The sequence below is a fragment of the Phyllobates terribilis genome, unplaced genomic scaffold (assembly GCF_046119375.1).
Source record: "Phyllobates terribilis strain yellow unplaced genomic scaffold, ASM4611937v1 Scaffold_7__3_contigs__length_470593459, whole genome shotgun sequence".
NCBI lineage: Eukaryota > Metazoa > Chordata > Amphibia > Anura > Dendrobatidae > Phyllobates > Phyllobates terribilis.
The window spans coordinates 281705888-281728701 of record NW_027362767.1 but is presented as its reverse complement, the minus strand read 5'-3'; the positions used below and the strand labels follow the sequence as shown (position 1 = coordinate 281728701).

The following is a 22814-nucleotide window of genomic DNA, read 5'->3' as shown; positions in this document are numbered from 1 at the left end:
TTATGGAGAGCTCCACAGTACTTGCCTGGGTGGAGTGACAGCTGGTTTTTAAACAGCATTTTAAGTAAATGGAGAAGACAAAAGTTATATAATCCTGCTATGAGAAGGGCTGTCTGGTACACATCAAAGAATCTCTACTATGTACTATGTAATGTGAATTTATAAGAATATATGAGGAATCATCTAGGTTTAGGACTGAGGGAGAGTTGTAGTTATATGGTATGTGCACTTTTGCAACCATCTTTTATTGCTCTAAACCATCCAAAATGAAAGAAGAAGCAGCTATTGTTTTGTGTTTACAGCTCCAATGCAGACTCATGAGTCTCCTTGGTTACAGATTAAAAACATTCCCTTTGTATAATCCAATTCAGTGGCCAAGTGTTACTCCTTTATATCGGCCGCTTTGTTTTTTCTAAACTACAGACCATAAGAAAAAAGGCAGATGCTAGCAAGTCATACAAGATGGCTGGATAAGATTACACATGGGGTTTTTTTTGTTAAAATTGTGGTTAATTGCCGTACATACTACATCAAGGCAAAATGTCTGGCTTTACGATGATTCATTTTCCACGATTTCACAAAAAGAGCTGCAATAAATTGAGATTTAATCCCATTATCTGAATAAACCCTAAGGGCTGATGACACAACCATACACGTCTATTTTTACAGAACCGCTTCCATAGAGGTAGCAGCTTTCTACTACAGTCATGGCCAAAAGTATTGAGAATGAGACAAATAGTAATTTTTCCAAGGTTTACTGCTTAATTTTTTGTAATGGCAATTTGCATATACTCCTGAATGTCAAAGAGTGATCAGCTTAACAGCAATTACTGTACTTGCAAAGTCAATATTTGCCCAGAAAATGAACTTTAACCCCCAAAACACATTTCAACATCATTGCAGTCCTGCCTTAAAAGGAGCAGCTAACATCGTTTTAGTGATTGATCCATTAACACAGGTGTGGGTGTTGATGAGGACAGGGCTGGCGATCAATCAGTCATGATTAAGTAAGAATGACATCACTGGACACTTTAAAAGGAGGCTGGTTCTTGGTGTCATTGTTTCTCTTCAGTTAACCATGGTTATCTCTAAAGAAACACGTGCAGCCATCATTGCACTGCACAAAAATGGCCTAACAGGGAAGAGTATCGCAGCTACAAAGATTGCACCTCAGTCAACAATCTATCGCATCATCAAGAACTTCAAGGAGAGAGCTTCCATTGTTGTCAAAAAGTCTCCAGGGCGCCCAAGAAAGATCAGCAAGCGCCAGGACCGTATCTTAAAACTGTTTCAGCTGCGGGATCGGACTACCAGCAGTGCCGAGCTTGCTCAGGAATGGCAGCAGGCTGGTGTGAGTGCTTCTGCACGCACTGTGAGGCGGAGACTCTTTGAGCAAGGGCTGGTTTCAAGGAGGGCAGCAAAGAAGCCACTTCTCTCCAGAAAAAACATCAGGGACCGACTGATATTCTGCAAAAGGTACAGGCAGTGGACTGCTGAGGACTGGGGCAAAGTCATTTTCTCTGATGAATCCCCTTTTCGATTGTTTGGGACATCTGGAAAACAGCTTATTCGGAGAAGAAGAGGTGAGCGCTACCACCAGTCTTGTCTCATGCCAACTGTAAAGCATCCTGAAACCATTCATGTGTGGGGTTGCTTCTCAGCCAAGGGAATCGGCTCACTCACAGTCTTGCCTAAAAACACAGCCATGAATAAAGAATGGTACCAGAATGTCCTCCAAGAGCAACTTCTCCCAACCGTCCAAGAGCAGTTTGGCGCCCAACAATGCCTTTTCCAGCATGATGGAGCACCTTGCCATAAAGCAAAGGTGATAACTAAATGGCTCATGGAACAAAAGATAGAGATTTTGGGTCCATGGCCTGGAAACTCCCCAGATCTTAATCCCATTGAGAACTTGTGGTCAATCATCAAGAGACGGGTGGACAAACAAAAACCAACAAATTCTGGCAAAATGCAAGCATTGATTATGCAAGAATGGACTGCTATCAGTCAGGATTTGGTCCAAAAGTTGATTGAGAGCATGCCAGGGAGAATTACAGAGGTCTTGAAGAAGAAGGGGCAACACTGCAAATATTGACTTGCTGCATTAACTCATTCTAACTGTCAATATAACCTATTGGTACTCATAATATTATTGCAATTATATTTCTGTATGTGATATAAACATCAGACAAACACTAATAAAAACCAGAGGCCAGCAGATCATGTGAAAATTTAATTTTGGTGTCATTCTCAATACTTTTGGCCATGACTGTATATTGCCATTTGCCTCTAATGCCATAGGAGACATACAGAAGTTTTCTGTTGAATTCTGTACATATGCACTAATAGAAGAAAATTGGCCATGATCCATAAGACTGCATATTGCCTCCTACAGGGGATATCTCTGTATATTTACAGTCCATACATTATATAACTTTATGGTTAGGGAGATTCTGTAGGGAACTGTATATTCTGTGGAGCTGCCCTGTGAATTGCTCAGTATAGTACACCCATGGGCACTCAAAGTACTAAAAAGCCACATAATAAGAGTAACACACTTGTATCTCTGAGGAGCTTCAAAATTGCAATTGTGTTGTCATTGCTACATAGCACAACGCTTTAGACAAAGACATGTATATACTAGTTTACTTCAGTTTCATTAGTTTCTATCTTCATGACATTCTTATATTCACTATAATAATAGAAACTGAAATGTATCCATTCTGCCGGCCAAATCATATTGAAAGCAGCTTGTGAAGGCCATCACATGCCCCGTCCAGACACCCATGACTGTGAAATGTTAGTGAGAAGTGACCTGAGGTTGAAGTGTTGACGTCTCTCACATCACCGCAGCCACTTCAAGCAGCTCTTCATCACTGTCCTGACCTTTCCCAGTCCATTAATGTCAAACATCATCAATCACGATGTATCAATACCATAGTCCCTATCGCACCATTAAAGCACTGTCTGGGGGTTTCATTCTAATAATCAAATTAGCACATTGCAGCCCCTCATCTGGAAAAAAACAGTAAAGCTACTGTACGGTGCATTTATATTATACAACCACCGATTGATATATTTGCTGATCAGCAGTTGTTTAATAGCTGGCTTAGATGGGCAGATCGTATTGATTTGCGCACCGAATAAGTAATTAATTGTTCAGTGCGCATAGGCTGCCATTGATCTCAGCAGCACATGTCCTGTTTACACAGAGCCAGGGCCGGACATATCATTGCTGCAATCTATGCGGCCGTATTGGGAGCCAAGAGATAAGGAGGCGCACTTCTACCTCCAATGCAGGTGGAATTCTTCCCTATGAGGAGCTATTGGGCTGCAAAGGGCCCAAATACTGTTCTTGCACAGGGGCCCTCCTCTTATTGTGTCTGCCAGTGCACAGGGGGACATGATAGCGAGAATGATGATCTGTGAAACCAGCCACAAGGTCATTTTGTAATGGGCAAAGTGGTGGAACCACTGTGCTGTGAACCGAGGAGAGCCTGGAGGGGTGTGACTAGGTGCCTCACCAAGTCCGACCTTGGATGCGCGGCGGCTGACAATACTGCCATCCGAGGAGAGACAAGGGAGGCGGAATCAGGTGCTACTCCAGGACCGACCTGTGGTGGATGGCAGCTGACCCCCAAGGGACAGGAAGCAGGTGCGGCCAAGAATGGTAGACTTGGCAAGCACAGGCGGATACGACTGATAGACAGGCAGGCAGGTACAGCTGATAGACAGGCAGTCTGGTATGGCTGATAGACAGGCAGTCAGATATGGCTGATAGACAAGCTGGCGGGTATGGCTGATAGACAGGCAGGCTGGCACGGCTGATAGGCAGGCAGGTTGGCACATCTGATAAGACAGGCAGGCTGGCACGGCCGATAGACAGGCAGGCTGGCACGACTGATAGACAAGCTGACATGGCTGACAGACAGCAGGTATAATGGATACGAGCAGTGGGACCTGGGAACTAGCAAATGTGTTAGTGGCAGACACACAACGTTGCTCAGGCACCTCCAAGTTAGAGGAGGTGCCTTAAATAGTACTCACACTCCACTTACAGACGAGGAAAGAGGAGGAAGTGCGGGACGGGGGTTGCTGTGGTGAGTGAGCCGTCGTACCTGCCGGGGAAGAGGAACAGCGTGCAGGGACGCCGGTGCTACACAGTTTACTAGACAATCGAGCATCCTGCTCACTCGTCAGATAAATTGCAGCCCATTTACACTAGATGATTATTGAGAAAAAGGTGTTCGTTTAGGCTACGGTCCCACTATCAGTATTTGGGAAGTATTTTTCCTCAGTATTTGTAAGCCAAAACCAGGTGAGGAACAATCAGAGACAAGGTATAATAGAAACAAGTCACCAATTCAGCATTTATCACCCACTCCTGGTTTTGGCTTACAAATACTGTGGAAAAATACTGACTAAATACTGACCAAATACTGATAGTGGGGCCGTGGCCTTACTTGTATATTTTAACAGCAAGTTCCCTAATATAGAAAATTACTATGTTTCAAGCAACAATCAGGAAAAAGGGCTCATGGGTATATTTCAGATATTTCAGATCTATAGTAATTATTATGTGCCCACATGGGACTTATCCAGTGCAAAATTTTACACTATAAATTGACATGCTGCAGATTTAAATAAGCAAGGCGTCATGCTAGGCTGCAGATTTTCTGCACAGACTGGTGATGAACGTTTCATCCTACATGCTTCTGTAACATGCAGTGGATTTTCTGCCTGGAAAATCTTGAGGGTATTTTCACACATCATTTTTTATGTGGATTTTGAAGCGGATTACGTTGCAAAATGTACATAAAAACAATTTAAATACTCTTTAAGATTTCAACTGCATTCAAGGGAAAAAAACACCAATACTGCAAATATTACCAAATTTTATGTCATGCTTTTTCTCTCTATTTGACCACCTATGTCTTTTTTACTGATGTTTTCTTGTAGTTTTTTTAACCTCCATTTAACAATTAAGAGACCACTAGTGTTAAAACGCTGGCAAAACAAGACACCCGGGAGTCTTTTCATCTTTCCCATTAACTTATATTATAAAGTATAGAGCATCTTCAGAGCTGAAAATGCCAGAAGAATGGACAGGTCACTTCTTTTAACCTCTTGGCGTCTTTTGTAACCTAGAATTATTAAAAGACATTCAAGAGTTGTTTATACATATAAATGCATATGTTCACTCTTTTGAGTGTTTAGTTAGCGCTTTTTCAGGTGGTTTTCAGTGCGGAAAACTCCTGAAAAATACGTCATGTCCACATACCCTCACATAGAATCCAGTGCATATATGCCCAGTGCGCTGTCAGTCTGCCCAAGAGTATAGTACCTGTCAGGAAAACACCAATTGGTCAGACCTTGCAGCTCTCTGGCGCCCCCTTATCCTGCTGGTCAAATACTCTATTGACCGAGGATAAGCACAGGCGCAGCTGCTCTAATTTATGTCGTCTATTGTGGCACTTGATGTGACAGGACGTATATATACCACCAGTTCCTTCCAGGAACATATATATACCTCCGACCAGCCACCCTCAAACCACAATACCACATAAATACTGGTATACTGCCACCACCGATCGCTTAACAGGTGGATTGGGTACCCGTTAGGTAACGTGAATTAGCGGGTGAGGAACGTGTTTGCTCGACATAGGACAAGAAGAACGAAGCTGGTAAATAATAATGATTTACTCCCGAAAGTGGGCAGTGTTTACAAAAGATATACAAGATATTATAAAAGAGACAATTTACATATATGCATAAACAGTTATTAAAATAAAAGGGATAAGTAATAGCAAAACCTGCTTCACAAGGTGATGGTCTCAGATTCTGTGGGGGGGACGGCTCCCCGGAAATTAGATGTGATTCTTCCACGCAGCAAGGAGCATGCATCTGACGTCCCTGGCAAGAATGACTTAAAATGGCCGTACTGGTTTTTAGTAAAGGAGCTAAAACCTTAGGAGACACCCATGATGTTTACCTCACACGGGGGCTCCGTTTTGTGAACCCACCCAGCTGCATATGACCTAGAAATCCTTCAGATTTCATATCTTGGTGTTGGGGGGTCCCACAGCCAAGATGGAGACATCATGTTTGCCGTCATCAATATTCATGAAGATGGATATTAAATATGATATCTCTAGGACGCTCAGAAGCTCAGAATCCATTTCCCGGGCTTCCGGTGGTTTCTCAGTTATGCAAGATATACTACTACAATTGGAAAAAGGTGAGCATTCAAAAAATGTGGTCCCTGTGTTTGTGACTGTCATGTGCATTATTAAAATCGACATTAAACGTTTGTACACTTAAACAATAGGATTGGAGGGAAAAATCCAGGGTATTAGAAGGCTTGCTCTGGGCTGAGGCTTTATGGCGCTCATAAAAATTCCTGATGTGGGGGAAAGCACTGAGTTCTATGTCTTACAAATGGACAGGGGGTGGAAATTTAGGACATCTCTCATTTTTAAAACTCGGACAAAAATAAATTTTGCCTGACAGTACCTATGGGTCCATAGACTATATGTGCTAACAGCATGAGTCACAGGGTCCATCAGCTGTAGGCCGATCAGGTGCATGCGTCTGACATTAAGGCCAATGCACTTATAGTGCAAACATTTCCTTCACCAACTTAGAACTTCAGTGGTACATGGCTTACCTTCAGCTTTCCTGTCCTTCTGGGATACAAACAGCTGCAAAAAAAAAAGAAAAAGCCCTTTAACTATGCAAGTTATGGATTGTTTTACATATGAAATACAGCGGGTTAAATAAGTATTGAACACGTCACCAATTTTCTAAGTAAATATATTTCTAAAGGTGGATATATTAGGCAGGGTTAAAGTGAAAGAAGTCTAGGGGAAGGAAGGAAGGAGGGAAGAAAGGAAGGAAGGAAGGAGGGAGGGAGGGAAGGAAGGAAGGAGGGAAGGAAGAAGGGAGGGAGGGAAGTGTGGCACCCCAGGGGTCTGGTTTCCACAGTAACAGCAATGTTATGTCTGAGAGCAGGCGGGAGGTCTCTTGGTCAGGAATCCTATGCATGCCACACCTCCTGCCCAGTCCTGGGAGGGGAAGGACTTCCCCTATATAAACCTGGGGCTGAGGCAGAGTTAGTGAGAAGAGTAGAGAGAAGAAGAGAAGCAGTAATAGGAAAGAAAGATCAGGAGCTCTGTGGGAGTCGTGCTAAGAGGAGGTCAGGGCTGGAAGCTGTAGAGCTCGCCCTGATTGAAGATTTCTTACCGGACCCGGAGTCCGAGGCTGTGGGGACTAACTCCTACCCAGCAGCAGAAACCGACCGGCAGGGGATTTCAGGTTCTCTGGCCCAGAAACCCGAAGGCTCGGTCACAAGAGTGGGACCAGCACCGCCGTCGTGGAGCGGAAGCTACTAGAAGGCCCCGAGTCACCGGCCATACGGGTGAGCACCACACGGTACACTCAGGGACGTGGGCTACCTTTACCCGCCTCTAGCAAGGTAGCCAGAAGAGTACAATTAGTTGGGGAGGCCTACAACTCCGCCTGGCCAAGGGGGATCCCATCAGCTCAAGGACTGACCAGGCCCCGACCGCTAGCCAGTACTCCGGGAGGGTCTATCTTTGTCACCAGTAAAGACCCTGAACTACACCGCATCGTCTCTGAGTGATTCCTGCTACCCCCATCATCCACGTCGGCTGCCCTGAGGCCATACCCCTCCCGTTGGGGGTTATACCATCCACGCTGCACCATCCTTCCACCGGCCTCAGCGGTCTGCCCTGCAGCGGCAGCTACATAGCTGCATTCAACGGGTGGCGTAGTCGTCCTACATCTACTGCTAATATACCGCCACTTAGTCTGACTCCCTGGGCACGGACCGGGTCACCGCCACGAGACTACTACCCCTATCAGATCCGGCTCCGGGTAGTCCCTGCGTGCGCAACGCTACATCACATAGGCCCAGGGCGCGTCAACTTTTGGCGTAGTCGGCAGGATTTCGTGCCCGCAACCACCGGGTACTGCGTGCCTGAAAAAGACTGTTCAAACTTACCAGTGGTGAAGATTCCCGCCATCCGGCGCCATCTTTTGCCTTCTTCCCACCATCCGTGGAGTTTTCCCGCCGTTGGACGCCATCTTGAAGACGCCGCGCGGGAAGAAGAGGGGCGTGGACTCCGAAAGCGCGCGAGAACTGAAGCTCCGCCTCACGTCCAGACGTCGCGTAAGGTCCTGGAAGGAGCCCAGCAGACGCTGACGTCACAGGAGCGCGACGGAAGGTCCTCAACCCTGACGATCCACTGCGGAGCCGCGGCCTACGGAAGAGGATCATCGCAAGGTAGGCCACGGTCCACTAGGGGGGAGGAAGATGTCGGATACGGAGGAGAGCTTCACTGCCTCAACCCCCGCCAGCGCCACCGCTGCTGCAGTCATGCCTTTCACCATGCCCTATATCCCGGGAGCGGCCTGGCTACCCCAGTACTCAGGGGAGTCACATACTCTGCATGACTTTAGAGAAAAGCTGGATAGCCTCTTCCAGGTGTACCCCCTCACAGAAGAGCAAAAAGTGAGCATCCTGGTGGCCCAATTAACTGGGGCAGCCCAAAGGGAGGTAAAGTCCTGGCCACCTGGGGGGAGGACTGTCGCAGGGATACTAACCCGGCTGAAGGACACCTTTGATACCCGCACCTCAGCCGAGATCAAGCTTAGATTCTACGGGTGCAAGCAGCGAGCACAAGAGAGTATAAGGGACTATGCACTAAACCTACAAGAGGCCCTGAGAGCCATTAAGCAGACTGACCCTGACGGCGTGGGAGACAAGGACCGGCTGTTGACTGAACAATTTATAGAGGGTTTATATTGCAATGCCCACCGAACCCAGTTGCGGGCAATGGCCTTACAGGACCCTCATCTGGGATTTGCACAATTCAAGGACAGAGCCATCCGGGTGCTCCGAGAACCGGCACCAGGTGGCGTTGTGACCCACAGACGCCCCACTACCACTTACCACCAGGAGGCGGCGCCCTTGTCGGCAGGGCCTGTGGGAGCTGATGCGCAGGCTTTGAACAATGACCCGGCTCCCGACCTGCACCATCAGGTCCAAGAGCTAGCTAAAAGCGTTGCTGCGCTAACCCGAACTGTGCAGTCTTTACAGGTTTCTACTCCAGGGAAGATCCAGCTGGCATCCGGACCGGAGGACATCCCGTGGCGCCGACCAAGGAGGACCCCACCGGCCAGAGAAAGACCCAGCGACCGATACAACGAGGACGGACAACCTATCTGCCGCCGCTGCAATCAACCCGGACATATGGCAAGGTACTGTCCTTTAAACTGGCACAACCTAGGGTAGAGGGCCAACCCCTAGGAAAAAGATCATCAGGCCCATCAAACTGGCGTGACAAATATGTGGGAGGACGTCCAGTCTTGCCTGTGGTACTGGACGGCATTCTTATGAGTGCCCTACTGGACACTGGGTCACAGGTCACCACCATCCCGTACGTGCTCTTCAAGCAGTACTGGAATGACTCGGATATAACCCGCTACCCTGACGACGACTTGAGTATCATCGCCAGCAATGATCAGCCCGTGCCACAGATCGGATTTAAAGAGGTGACCATTAAAATCGGTAGAGTCGAGCTGGCAGCCCAGGGACTGATCATTGTGGACATTGACAAGCGCGAGAGTCACCCTAAGATAACTCTAGGAACTAATGTAATTGAAAATTGTCTTGCAGAGGTGATTTTTATTTTACAGCAGGTTGCCAAGAACGCCAGCTCCGGCCAGCAGCGAGTGCTCCAAAAAGAGATCCGGGCACTGATGCGACGGCAACAGGTGGAACTCTCCGGCGGTGAGATTGGTAGCGTGAGAATGTGTGACCCTTTTCCTATTGCCATGCCCCCAAAAAGTGAAATGATGATTTGGTGCCGGGCGGCTATTGGTCTGAGGGGTAGAGATTACCAGGCAATGGTAGAACCAGTTTACTCAGACAGTAGGCCCACCATTTTGACAGCACGGGGGGTGGTCAATGTACGCCATGGGAGGGTGCCCGTTCGCATAATAAATATCGGGAAGAGGGAAGTGTACCTGCCCCGGTATGCCACGCTAGCCAAATTGTATACTATCAATCAGAATTCCATACAGTCCGTAGAACCCTTGCCTCCATCTTCTCCGGAGGAAGGTAACGGCTCTAAACAACAAATGGAGGATTGGTGTCAGCAACTACATTTGGGTACTGACTCCACTCCCTCACACCAGAAACAGGGAGTCTATCGGGTGGTTCAAGAGTATGAGAGAGTGTTTAGTAAACACCCGTTAGACTTCGGGCGAGTCAAAGGGGTAGAACACCACATCCCCACGGGAGACCATCCTCCCATAAAAGAGAGGTATCGACCCGTACCCCCTGCACACTACCAACACGCCAAGGGGATGCTTAGAGACATGAAGGAGGCTGGGGTAATCAGAGATAGCTGTAGCCCCTGGGCAGCTCCACTAGTCTTGGTCAAAAAGAAAGACAACACCATGAGAATGTGTGTAGATTACCGGAAAATCAACCGTATCACACACAAGGATGCGTACCCCTTACCAAGGATAGAGGAGTCTTTGGCTGCTTTAAAATCTGCTAACTTCTTCTCTACCTTGGATCTCACTAGCGGGTACTGGCAGGTTCCTGTAGCAGAGGCGGACCGGGAGAAAACTGCATTCACCACCCCGATGGGACTTAGTTAGTTTACCTGCATGCCGTTCGGGCTCTGTAACGCACCAGGAACCTTCCAACGATTGATGGAATGCTGTCTGGGACACCGAAACTTTGAGACGGTTTTGTTGTACCTGGACGATGTCATCGTATATTCCAAGACTTATGAGGACCACCTGAAACACCTGGCGGAAGTGTTCGAAGCTCTGGCAAGCTACGGCCTAAAGGTGAAACCCTCCAAGTGTCACCTCCTGAAGCCAAAGGTGCAGTACCTGGGACACGTGGTGAGTGCGGACGGAGTGGCTCCCGACCCTGATAAGATCACCGCAATTAAGGAATGGCCAAGCCCCTCCAGCGTAAAGGAAGTGAGGCAGTTCCTCGGGTTGGTAGGCTACTACCGAAGGTTCATTCCCGGTTTCACCAGAAAGGCAGCCCCTATGCAGGACCTCCTGATAGGCCAGTCCAGGAAAGCCAAGAACCAGAAGCCACCCTTCAGATGGGAGAAGCTGGAAGAAGAGTCCTTCCGTCAGCTGAAGATGGCCCTCACGGGGGATGAAATCCTGGCGTACCCTGATTATAGCCAGCCCTTTATCCTCTACACCGACGCCAGTAACATCGGGCTAGGAGCCGTACTGTCCCAGATCCAGCAGGGGAAAGAACGGGTAATTGCTTACGCCAGCCGAAAACTGCGACCCACCGAAAGAAACCCTGAGAATTACAGCTCATTTAAGCTAGAGTTCCTGGCAGTGGTGTGGGCAGTCACCGAACGCTTTAAGCACTACCTCGCTTCTTCCCGGTTCACCGTGTACACGGATAACAACCCGTTGACACACCTGGACACTGCAAGACTCGGTGCCCTAGAGCAGAGATGGATGGCCCGCTTGTCCAACTATGAGTTTACAATCAAATACCGGGCAGGACGCTCCAATACCAACGCGGACGCCCTGTCCAGGATGCCAAACCTACCGGACGAGGGTGAGGATTCAGAAGACTTGGAAGAGGTCGAACTCCCTGCGTTCCACCGTCATGTGACTATCCAGTATTCCCACCGTGTAAGGGGTAAGCAAGCCGCTACGTTCAACCCCTTACCTCACTACAACTGGGCGGAAACGCAAGACAGTGACCCTGCCGTCCGGCTGGTGAAGGAGATGCTGACTCAGCCAGAAGCTCGCCTTGACCCAGACGCTCCGGAGGAGTCCAAGCAACTGTGGGCAGAGAAGAGTCGACTGTTCCTTTACAAGGGGAAGTTGTGCCGCAGAATGGTTAACTCCCGGACGCATGAACTGATCTGGCAAGTAGTGGTGCCAAGAAGGGACGCAGCTATGGTGATGGAGGCATACCACGACGGGGCTGGGCACTTCGGATGGAAGAAGCTGGAGTTCCTGCTGCGCGGGCGGTTCCATTGGGTAGGCATGAGAGGAACCATCGAGAGGTGGTGCAGAGACTGTGGCCCATGCAACCTAAGAAGGAAGGACCGTGCCAGCCAGAAGACCCCCCTTCAGTCCATCGTCACCCGGCAGCCGTTGGAACTGGTCGCCTTGGATCATGTAAAACTGACCCCAAGCAGAAGTGGCTACGTCTACGCATTAACCATCGTGGATCACTGCTCCCGGTTCTTGGTTGTCGTCCCCGTCAAGGACTTAACGGCTCAAACAGCAGCTAGAGCCTTCCAGCAGCACTTCTGCCGTCCACACGGCTACCCAGAGCAGGTGCTGACGGACCAGGGACCTGCCTTTGAAGCGGAGGTCTTCCAAGAGTTCTGTACTCTGTATGGCTGCCGGAAGATCAGGACGACACCCTATCATCCGCAAACTAATGGACTTTGTGAGAAAATAAACCAGGTGGTGATAGATCTTCTAAAAACATTGCCCCTGGAAGAACGCAGTCTGTGGCCTGAGAAGCTGCCCGACCTGGTGGACCTATACAACTACATCCCTGTAGGTTCCACCAACTGTACCCCGGCTTACCTAATGAGGGCAAGACCCGGTAAGCTACCTATTGACCTGGAGATGGGAGTCCTGACACCCGAGGACACTTCACCGGAAGCAGACTGGGGCACAGAGAGGCAGCAGCAGTACCGGAAAGTACAGGAGAGCGTGGAGCGAAGTCTCTGTCTAGCTAGGGAAAGACAAGAGAAAACTTACAACCAGTATGCTCCCGCTGTTCCCTTGGTACCCGGAGAGCAGGTCTTGAAGAGGAAAAGACGGCTCCACAAGTTGGACGACCAGTGGGAGAAGGACCCGTACATCGTACTGCCCTCAAGCCATGACAACCCAAAGGTCTGTACCATCAGTAAAGACGGAGGGGAAACCACAATCATTGTATCCCGGGATCACCTGAAGAAGTGTCCCGAACAGCTACGGAACCCTGAAGAGGAACAAGAAGACCCTCGACCCGTAGAGGAAAGGGAAGATGTGGTTAGTACTGTGCTCGGAGACTTCCCTCGGTCCTGGACTCAAGTCAATGGTGCAGTTGTGGTACCCGTCCTCACGTTCCTCCAACCAGCATCCCAAGTACTTACGGAGCAACCGGTAGAGCTGGAAGAACAGCCGGTCCAGGAGGCAGAAGACTCCACACAAGCAGATCAGGAGGATCAACCCTCTGCTTATAGTGAGCCTGCCATACCCCTAGTGAGCCAAAGAGCCCGTAGACAGCTGCCCAGTTTATCCTTGACAGCTCCTACACCCTGTAGTTCAGGGCCAGACAGTCAGCTCCGTAGGTCCACTAGGGCCACTAGAGGCCAGTTACCCGCACGTTGGAGGATTTGAAGTGTTTAAATTGTTTTATTTGAGGTCACCTGTCTGTTACTTGTAAATAATTATGTGTTTCTAGTTATTTTTAGGAGTCCTTGGTGGATTACCGGGAATCCTTGTACAATTGGTTGGAGCGTAACTTAGGAATGGACTAAAGACTGTTAAGGACTCGGGGCAGGACAGACCCCTACCTGGTTACGTCTCCCTGTTTTGGTGAAATGGACACCTTGCTTTTCTTCAAAAACTGCACCCGGTTGCGGACACGCCGTGACCATTCTAATATGTTTTTTTTTATTATTGTACCGTTTCTGTTTGTATTGGTTATGTTTTTCTAAAAATATGTTTAGTCCCGGAGTACTAAATTTCACTAGGGGGGAATGTGGCACCCCAGGGGTCTGGTTTCCACAGTAACAGCAATGTTATGTCTGAGAGCAGGTGGGAGGTCTCTTGGTCAGGAATCCTATGCATGCCACACCTCCTGCCCAGTCCTGGGAGGGGAAGGACTTCCCCTATATAAACCTGGGGCTGAGGCAGGGTTAGTGAGAAGAGTAGAGAGAAGAAGAGAAGCAGTAATAGGAAAGAAAGATCAGGAGCTCTGTGGGAGTCGTGCTAAGAGGAGGTCAGGGCTGGAAGCTGTAGAGCTCGCCCTGATTGAAGATTTCTTACCGGACCCGGAGTCCGAGGCTGTGGGGACTAACTCCTACCCAGCAGCAGAAACCGACCGGCAGGGGATTTCAGGTTCTCTGGCCCAGAAACCCGAAGGCTCGGTCACAAGAGTGGGACCAGCACCGCCGTCGTGGAGCGGAAGCTACTAGAAGGCCCCGAGTCACCGTCCATACGGGTGAGCACCACACGGTACACTCAGGGACGTGGGCTACCTTTACCCGCCTCTAGCAAGGTAGCCAGAAGAGTACAATTAGTTGGGGAGGCCTACAACTCCGCCTGGCCAAGGGGGATCCCATCAGCTCAAGGACTGACCAGGCCCCGACCGCTAGCCAGTACTCCGGGAGGGTCTATCTTTGTCACCAGTAAAGACCCTGAACTACACCGCATCGTCTCTGAGTGATTCCTGCTACCCCCATCATCCACGTCGGCTGCCCTGAGGCCATACCCCTCCCGTTGGTGGTTATACCATCCACGCTGCACCATCCTTCCACCGGCCTCAGCGGTCTGCCCTGCAGCGGCAGCTCCATAGCTGCATTCAACGGGTGGCGTAGTCGTCCTACATCTACTGCTAATATACCGCCACTTAGTCTGACTCCCTGGGCACGGACCGGGTCACCGCCACGAGACTACTACCCCTATCAGATCCGGCTCCGGGTAGTCCCTGCGTGCGCAACGCTACATCACATAGGCCCAGGGCGCGTCAGAAGGAACGAAGGAAGGAGGGAGGGAAGGAAGGAGGGAAGAAAGGAAGGAAGAAGGGAGAGAAGAAAGGAAGGAGGGAGGGAGGAAAGGAAGGAGGGAGGGAAGGAAGGAGGGAAGAAAGGAAGGAGGGAGGGAAGAAAGGAAGGAGAGAGGGAAGGAATGAAGGAATAAGGGAGGGAAGGAAGGAAGGAGGGAAGGAAGGAAGGAGGGAGGGAGGGCTGATGGAAAGAAGGAGGGAGAGAGGGAAGGAAGGAAGGAAGAAATGAAGGAAGGAAGGAAGAAATGAAGGAAGGAAGGAGGGAAGGAAGGAAGAAAGGAGGGAAGGAAGGAAGGAAGGAGGGAAGGAAGGAAGGAGGGAAGGAGGGAGGGTTGATGGAAGGAGGGAGAGAGGGAAGGAAGGTAGAAATGAAGGAGGGAGGGAAGGAAGGAAGGAGGGAAGGAAGGAAGGAGGAGGGATGGAAGGAAGGAGGAGGAATGAAGGAAGGACAACCCCCCCCCCCCAAAAAAAAAAAAAACAGAAAAATTGCAGTAAAACTGCAAATTAATATATTTAGCCTCTCATTTATAACACTAACAAAAGAACATGAGGAAATAATAAAGGCATGAAATTTGTACCAGATCCAAAAATAGAAAAATTCCACACATTCATTGATATACAAAAGTGGGCTGGAGGTTAAAAAAAAATATGTTACATATAACATTCTATATAGACACAGCAGGGGAACAATGCCCTACCCCCTACAATAACTTAGCAGCAGTATATGTCGCAAAAAAGTTATTATTTTTATGACATATTATTTCACTAGTCAAATTTGACATCATTACATGCCGCAGCAAAGCAGCAGCCAGTAGCTACCTAGCTTTTCTTATATCATTTTTGGGAAAGGGGTTGAAAAAAATAGAAAAAAGAGTGTTTAAAAAATGTAGACCTTTAGTGTAAGGGTATGTGCACACATTGAATATTTGATTGCAGAAATTTCTGCCACGTTTCTGCATCTCTGAGCAGGAAAACACAGACTCAAATATGCTTCGTTTTTGCTGCGTTTTTTGCCTGGGTTTTTTGCCTAGTTTTGACCCCGTTTTTGCCTGCATTTTGTTCCTAGTTTTTGCCCCGTTTTTGCCTGCGTTTTTTCAGTGCATTCAGTGGGTGAACAACGCAGGCAAAAATGCACAGAGAATTGACATGCTGCAGATTATTTTCAAAAATACTCAACGTGTGCATGACACTTCAGATTTCTCATTTACTTTGCTGTCATCAGGTTTTGTCACAAATCCGTACAGAAAAAAATGTGACAAAAATGCACCAAATCTGCAACATGTGCACACAGCCTAAATGTTTTTGCATTGTTTTAGTACTCCAATTTGGCAACCATACATGTCACACCTATACTGCAACCTGCCACCGTATTTTGCTCTCTGTACATGTACCTACCCAACTACCATTTCTTGTTATGTCCTTTTTGACAGAAGTTGAATAACTAGGTTTGAAAAGCTTGTCAAAATTAAATTATAAGGTTGTACAAAATGTATGGTAAAAGACAATGTGGAAATGGATGGGGTAGTGTAAAAGAAAAAACCCTACTATGGCTAAAAATATGGGAGTTGCTGTCAACAGCAGAGCACCACCAATACCAGTGGCATCAGCCGTCCAGACAGTAGGACTACCAAATGCAGGCCACGATTGGCCTCTTTTACCTCTGGATAATGTACTACAGACGAGGAAGCAGAGGGTGTTATAAAACATATGGCACATTACTCCTCTCAGTCACAGAAGAATGATGTTACCTCTGACAGCGACATTGACAGTTTAAGTTAGTATTCTGCATTCTGCATAAAAAAGTCTGCCTGATTACACACGACTAAGAGGGACACTGTTTGGACTGTTTTATAATTAAAAAAAAAACATGAAAAGTCTGTCAATGCACAATGTTATTAAATGGGCTGTTGGTTACTATCCAGTTGCCATCCATTTCTAGGGTGAGGTTACTTTGATATCACTAAGGCTATGTTTGTTTAAAGAGCTTGGAAAGGATTAGATATACAGGTGCATCTCAATAAATTAGAATATCATCAAAAAGTTAATTTATTTCATTTCTTCAATACAAAAAGTGAAACTCATATTATATAGAGTCATTGCAGACAGAGTGATTTATTTCAAGTGTTTATTTCTGTTAATATTGATGATTATGGCTTACAGCCAATGAAAACACAAAAGTCATTATCTCAGTAAATTAGAATAATTAACAAAAAACACCTGCAAAGGCTTCCTAAGCGTTTAAAAAGGTCCCTTAGTCTATTTCAGTAGGCTCCACAATCATGGGGAAGACTGCTGACTTGACAGATGTCCAGAAGGCAGTCATTGACACACTAAGTAAATGCAAAGTAAATTTTGCATTTCATTTGGAAATCAAGGTCCCAGAGTCTGGAGGAAGAGTGGAGAGGACACAATCCAAGCAGCTTGAGGTCTAGTGTGACGTTTCCACAATCAGTGATGGTTTGGGGAGCCATGTCATCTGCTGGTGTAGGTCCACTGTGTTTTATCAAGAACAAAGTAAGCGCAGCAGTCTACCTGGAAATTTTAGAGCACTTCATGCTTCCCTCTGCCGACAAGCTTTTTGGAGATGGAAATTTCATTCTCCAGCAGGACTTGGCACCTGTCCACACTGCCAAAAGTACCAATATCTGGTTTAAAAACAACAGTATCACTGTGCTTGATTGGCCAGCAAACTCGCTTGACCATGACCCATAGCGAATCTATGAGGTATTGTCAAGAGGAAGATGAGAGACACCAGACCTAACAATGCAGCTTACCATCCTGGTTAGACATGCTGACAGCACTTCCAATTCATAAAGAACGAATGTTAATATGATTATTCTGTGACCAGAGAATATCACTGTTCTCGGCATCACAAGTCCTTTACATGGCGATGTGCTGCTGAGAACGTAGAATTTAAAGCAAGAGTAATCATCACTTCACCCAATGAGCGAACGTTTTGCTCGTTAGTTGGGTGATTAGCAAGTAACTTTCTCTTAAAAGAACTCTGTGGATAAACTCTTATGGGCAGTCTTGAACCGAGGTTAATGACCTTGACGGCCATGGAAGTTCCCTAGGAATCATGGATGCTTGCCTATGGGCTCTGGCCACTCACAAAGACACCAAAGACAAAGGAACAAAGAGACCACACACAATGGCACACTTAAGAAGGGCACATTCTGGTGCAAGGGGAAAATGGGGCAGTACTTTGCTAGAACCAGGGCACACTCTACACATTTATATATAATACAGTTGTGCTCAAAAGTTTACAAACCCCGACATAATTTCTCCTTTCTTGGCCTTGTTTCAGAGAATATGAATGATACCAAAAAAACTTTTTCTCCATTCATGGTTATTGGTTGAGTGAAGCCATTTATTGTCAAACTACTGTGTTTTCTCTTTTTAAATTTTCTTTACAAGCAAAAACATCCAAATGACCCTGATCAAAAGTTTACATACCCCAGTTCTTAATACCATGTATTTCCCCCTTTAACATCAATGACAGCTTGAAGTCTTTTGTGGTAGTTGTAGATGAGGTTCTTTATTTTCTCAGATGGTAAAGCTGCCCATTCTTCTTGGTAAAAAGCCTCCAGTTCCTGTAAATTCCTGGGCTGTCTAGCATGAACTGCGCACTTGAGATCTCCCCAGATTGGCTCAATGATATTGAGGTCAGGAGACTGAGATGGCCACTCCAGAACCTTCACTTTGTTCTGCTGTAGCCAATAACAGGTCGACTTGGCCTTGTGTTTTGGATCGTTGTCATGTTGGAACGTCCAAGTACGTCCCATGCGCAGCTTCCGGGCTGATGAGTGCAAATTTGCCTCCAGTATTTGCTGATAACGTGCTGCATTCATTTTTCCTTCAGCTTTTACCAAGTTTCATGTGCCCTTGTAGCTCACACATCCCCAAAACATCAGCAATCCACCTCCGTGCTTTACAGTGGGAATGTTGTTCCTTTCATCATAGGCCGTGTTGACCTCTCCCCAAATGTAACGTTTATGGTTGAGGCCAAAAAGTTCAATTTTGGTCTCATCACTCCAAATTACCTTGTTTCAGAAGTTTTGAGGCTTGTCTCTGTGGTGTTTGGCATTTTGTAGGAAAGATACTTTGTGGCATTTGCACAGTAATGGCTTTTGTTACACACACGCCGCTAGGTTCAGATAGGGGCGAGACAGGTTACATGAATTCTTTGGAATCCTGGGGGAACTGTTACTCAGGACGACCATAGACCATGTGCTGCAGCTTCTCTCAGGCACACAGGGGTATTGACCCTCAGGCACAGACACGTAGGTTGTTTCACTTGCTGACAAGACACACTTGACAAGAGTCCTCATAAATGGTAGAACAGTAGCATTTAATAAGAAGCTGCACAGCCAGTGCAAGTTAAGTCTTATGAGCAACAGGCTCCAGTGACAAACAGTACAGTTTCCTTAGCAGCACAGGAGTTCACAGTCTTCCCAGTAGAACATGACATCACAGTTCTAATGCAAAGGCACATTAATGAACACAGCATTCTTCACAGTACAGTGAGTTGAAGGAGGGGGGGAGGGTTTGCTGAGGGAGATGATCCCTGTGACACAATTTCTTTCTGCTTGACAATACTCTGCACTGCTAGTTCAGGAACTCTACCTGACTTGTGCTTAGCTTCACTCCTGACTTGAATCCTTTTCACTTGCAGGGGCGCTTCTGTCAGATGCAGAACACACACACCACCTTTCTCTTCGGCTCCAGCCAGACAGAAAACAACTTCCCCACAATCCCTCTGGGGCTCTGCTAAAACACTCCCCTTCTCCTGTGACTGTGTTAACCCCTCTAGTTACTGGATGCTTCTGGAGCACAACACTTCCTGTCTCATGTGCTTGTGTTACTCCTAATAGTTGCTGAATACTTTTAAAGCAACAGCACTACTTCTGCATGTCACACTCTGCAACAGCACTACTTCTGCATGTCACACTCTTCTCTCCTTTTTGAATGTCGTCCTCGACATTCGTCTTAATTGGTCAATCTGACCAATTCTGAGACAGTGGTGAAAGTTGGATAGCTTTATATACAAATTGGCATTGTGAAATTGGTATAACATTCATAAACATTGATAACAACCTAATCTTACGACCTTTTTCTCGTAGGATGCCTGGAAAAATTAACAATTAACACAATTAAAACAATCAGCATCTCTTCAGCTGGAGCTTTTCGTACGTCTTCAACCAGCTCTCTCTCTCTATGCTTTAACAGTTCTTTGTTTCTACAAAGTCTTTTAAGAAAAATCAAAGCATGAAAACAAGCCTTTCCAGTAGGCAACACCTTCCACACACACCACCTTTCTCTTTGGCTCCAGCCAGACAGTAGACAACTTCCCCACAATCCCTCTGGGGCTCTGCTAAAACACTCCCCTTATCCTGTGACTGTGTTAACCCCTCTAGTTGCTGTATGCTTCTGGAGCACAACACTTCCTGTCTCATGTGCTTGTGTTACTTCTAATAGTTGCTGAAGGCTTTTAAAGCAACAGCACTACTTCTGCATGTCACACTCTGCAACAGCACTACTTCTGCATGTCACACTCTGCAACAGCACTACTTCTGCATGTCACACTTTCTTCTGGCAACTCGACCATGCAGCCCATTTTTCTTCAAGTTCCTCCTTATTGTGCATCTTGAAACAGCCACACCGCTAGTTTTCAGAGAGTCCTGAATTTCAGCTGATGTTATTTGTGGGTTTTTCTTTGCATCCCGAAGCAAGTTGCAGCACGTTATCAGCAAATACTGGAGGCAAATTTGCACTCATCAGCCTGGAAGCTGCGCATGGGACGTACTTGGACGTTCCAACATGACAACGATCCAAAACACAAGGCCATGTCGACCTGTCATTGGCTACAGCAGAACAAAGTGAAGGTTCTGGAGTGGCCATCTCAGTTTCCTGACCTCAATATCATTGAGCCAATCTGGGGAGATCTCAAGCGCGCAGTTCATGCTAGACAGCCCAGGAATTTACAGGAACTGGAGGCTTTTTGCCAAGAAGAATGGGCATCTTTACCATCTGAGAAAATAAAGAACCTCATCCACAACTACCACAAAAGACTTCAAGTTGTCATTGATGTTAAAGGAGGCAATACACGGTATTAAGAACTGGGGTATGTAAACTTTTGATCAGGGTCTTTTGGATGTTTTTGGTCATCAAGAAGATTTAAAAAGAGAAAACACAGTAGTTTGACAATGAATGGCTTCACCCAACCAATAACCATGAGTGGAGAATAAGTTTTTTTGTTCATCATTCATATTGTAGCATCAGCGTCCCTGCCTTCTGCTAGGCAGGGACGCCGTCCCTCTCACCTCCGCGCTCCTCACGTGGGTCCCTCCAGCGCTCCTCTCTCTGTCGTCGCAGCGGCGTCTCTGCCCCATGTCAGACAGAGACACCGTCTCTCTCGCCCCCCGGCTCCTGGCGGGGCTTCTCCCTGCGCTCCGTTCCCTGCTGTGGCCGGCGCGCGTTCCTCCTCCAGCAGAGTGCTTAGGGCGCGCGCGCACTCCCCCCCCCTTAAAGGGACTGCGCGCGTCTTCCTAAAAAGTCCCCGGCCAATGGCCAGAGGACTTCCCACATTTAAGGCACCTCCTCCAAAATGGAGGTGCCCGAGCAACAGTTGTCGCACTGTGTCTTCACCTCTGCTTCAGCCCTCAGGTCCCTCCGCTAGCCTGTCTAGTCCAGCCTGATTCCTGCCGCGGCTATCCACCTGCTTACCTGGAAGCACCCACTGAGTTTATCTGTCTGCTACCTGCCAGCACCTGCCTGTACCTGCCGTGTCTATCTGCCCGCTGGGTTTAAGGTACCTGCCGTCTACCCAGAGACTGTTCCCGTCACTTGCCGTGACCTCCTGCCGGTCTACCCAGAGACTGTCCCCGTCACTTACCGTGACCTCCTGCCGGTCTACCCAGAGACTGTCCCCGTCACTTGCCGTGACCTTCTGCCTGTCTACCCAGAGACTGTCCCCGTCACTTGCCGTGACCACCTGCCTGTCTACCCAGAGACTGTCCCCGTCACTTGCCGTGACCACCTGCCGGTCTTCCCAGAGACTGTCCCCGTCACTTGCCGTGACCTTCTGCCTGTCTACCCAGAGACTGTCCCCGTCACTTGCCGTGACCACCTGCCTGTCTACCCAGAGACTGTCCCCGTCACTTGCCGTGACCACCTGCCTGCTTACCCAGAGACTGTCCCCGTCACTTGCTGTGACTTCCTGCTTGCCTTCCCTGGGAGTCACCCGCTTCCTTACAAGGACTTCCCCTTTGTATTGCAGCTCAGAGGTTCCACCTCTGGATCCGTTACACATATTCTCTGAAACAAGGCCAAGAAAGGAACAATTCTGCCGGGGGATGTAAACTTTTGAGCACAACTGTATATAAGAAGTTTTATCATTCATATTTTACTATTAAAATGTACATAATTGTGGATCAGTAGATTTAGTTCAGTTGTGCAATTGCTCAAATTCCACTGTATTAATTTGCGGCTGCTCATATACGTGTGAAATAAAACTATCTAGGTAAATGTTAGGTATAATTTATAAAGAGTAGTGGGACTATCTGAGGAAAATCAGATGTCCCTGGTGAGCCAATGCTTTTGGAGCCAGTGCCTAGAAGTGTAATGTGCTAACCCCAAAATCAGCCTACACCCCTAGGGTCTGCTTGTTCACACACCACCACAAATAGGCAAAATCTGCTCCAGATGTGGCCTTGAAGACCTGCTGATAAATATAGAAGGGTCACTTCCGGATGAACTATTCTGAGATCAGGAATGAAAGGAAAAATGCTTAAATCCCCTAAATAAGCAGAGACTGAGATCATAACCAACCTCTCACCAACAAAACCCCAAAAGGCTTTTGTTACTAAGGAAAAAGATAACATACATGATTCCTTGTGCAATGCATGTCTATCATAATGATATTGAAGCTGATCTATTATTTCTAAAGCTGAAAGAAATTATTCCAAGTCTATCTCCTTATCATTGCTTGTCCTAG

The 22814-nt window shown here is 47.4% G+C and overlaps 1 protein-coding gene across 1 annotated transcript in view; it reads right to left on the bottom strand.

Annotated features, from left to right (window-relative positions):
* STARD8 (StAR related lipid transfer domain containing 8) overlaps nucleotides 1–22814 on the bottom strand; it is a 188263-nt gene that overhangs the window by 150503 nt on the left and 14946 nt on the right. Inside the window, exon 2 of the mRNA XM_073640921.1 lies at nucleotides 6668–6701. Coding sequence (XP_073497022.1) covers nucleotides 6668–6701 — 34 coding nt within the window. The remainder of the gene's footprint in view (nucleotides 1–6667; nucleotides 6702–22814) is intronic.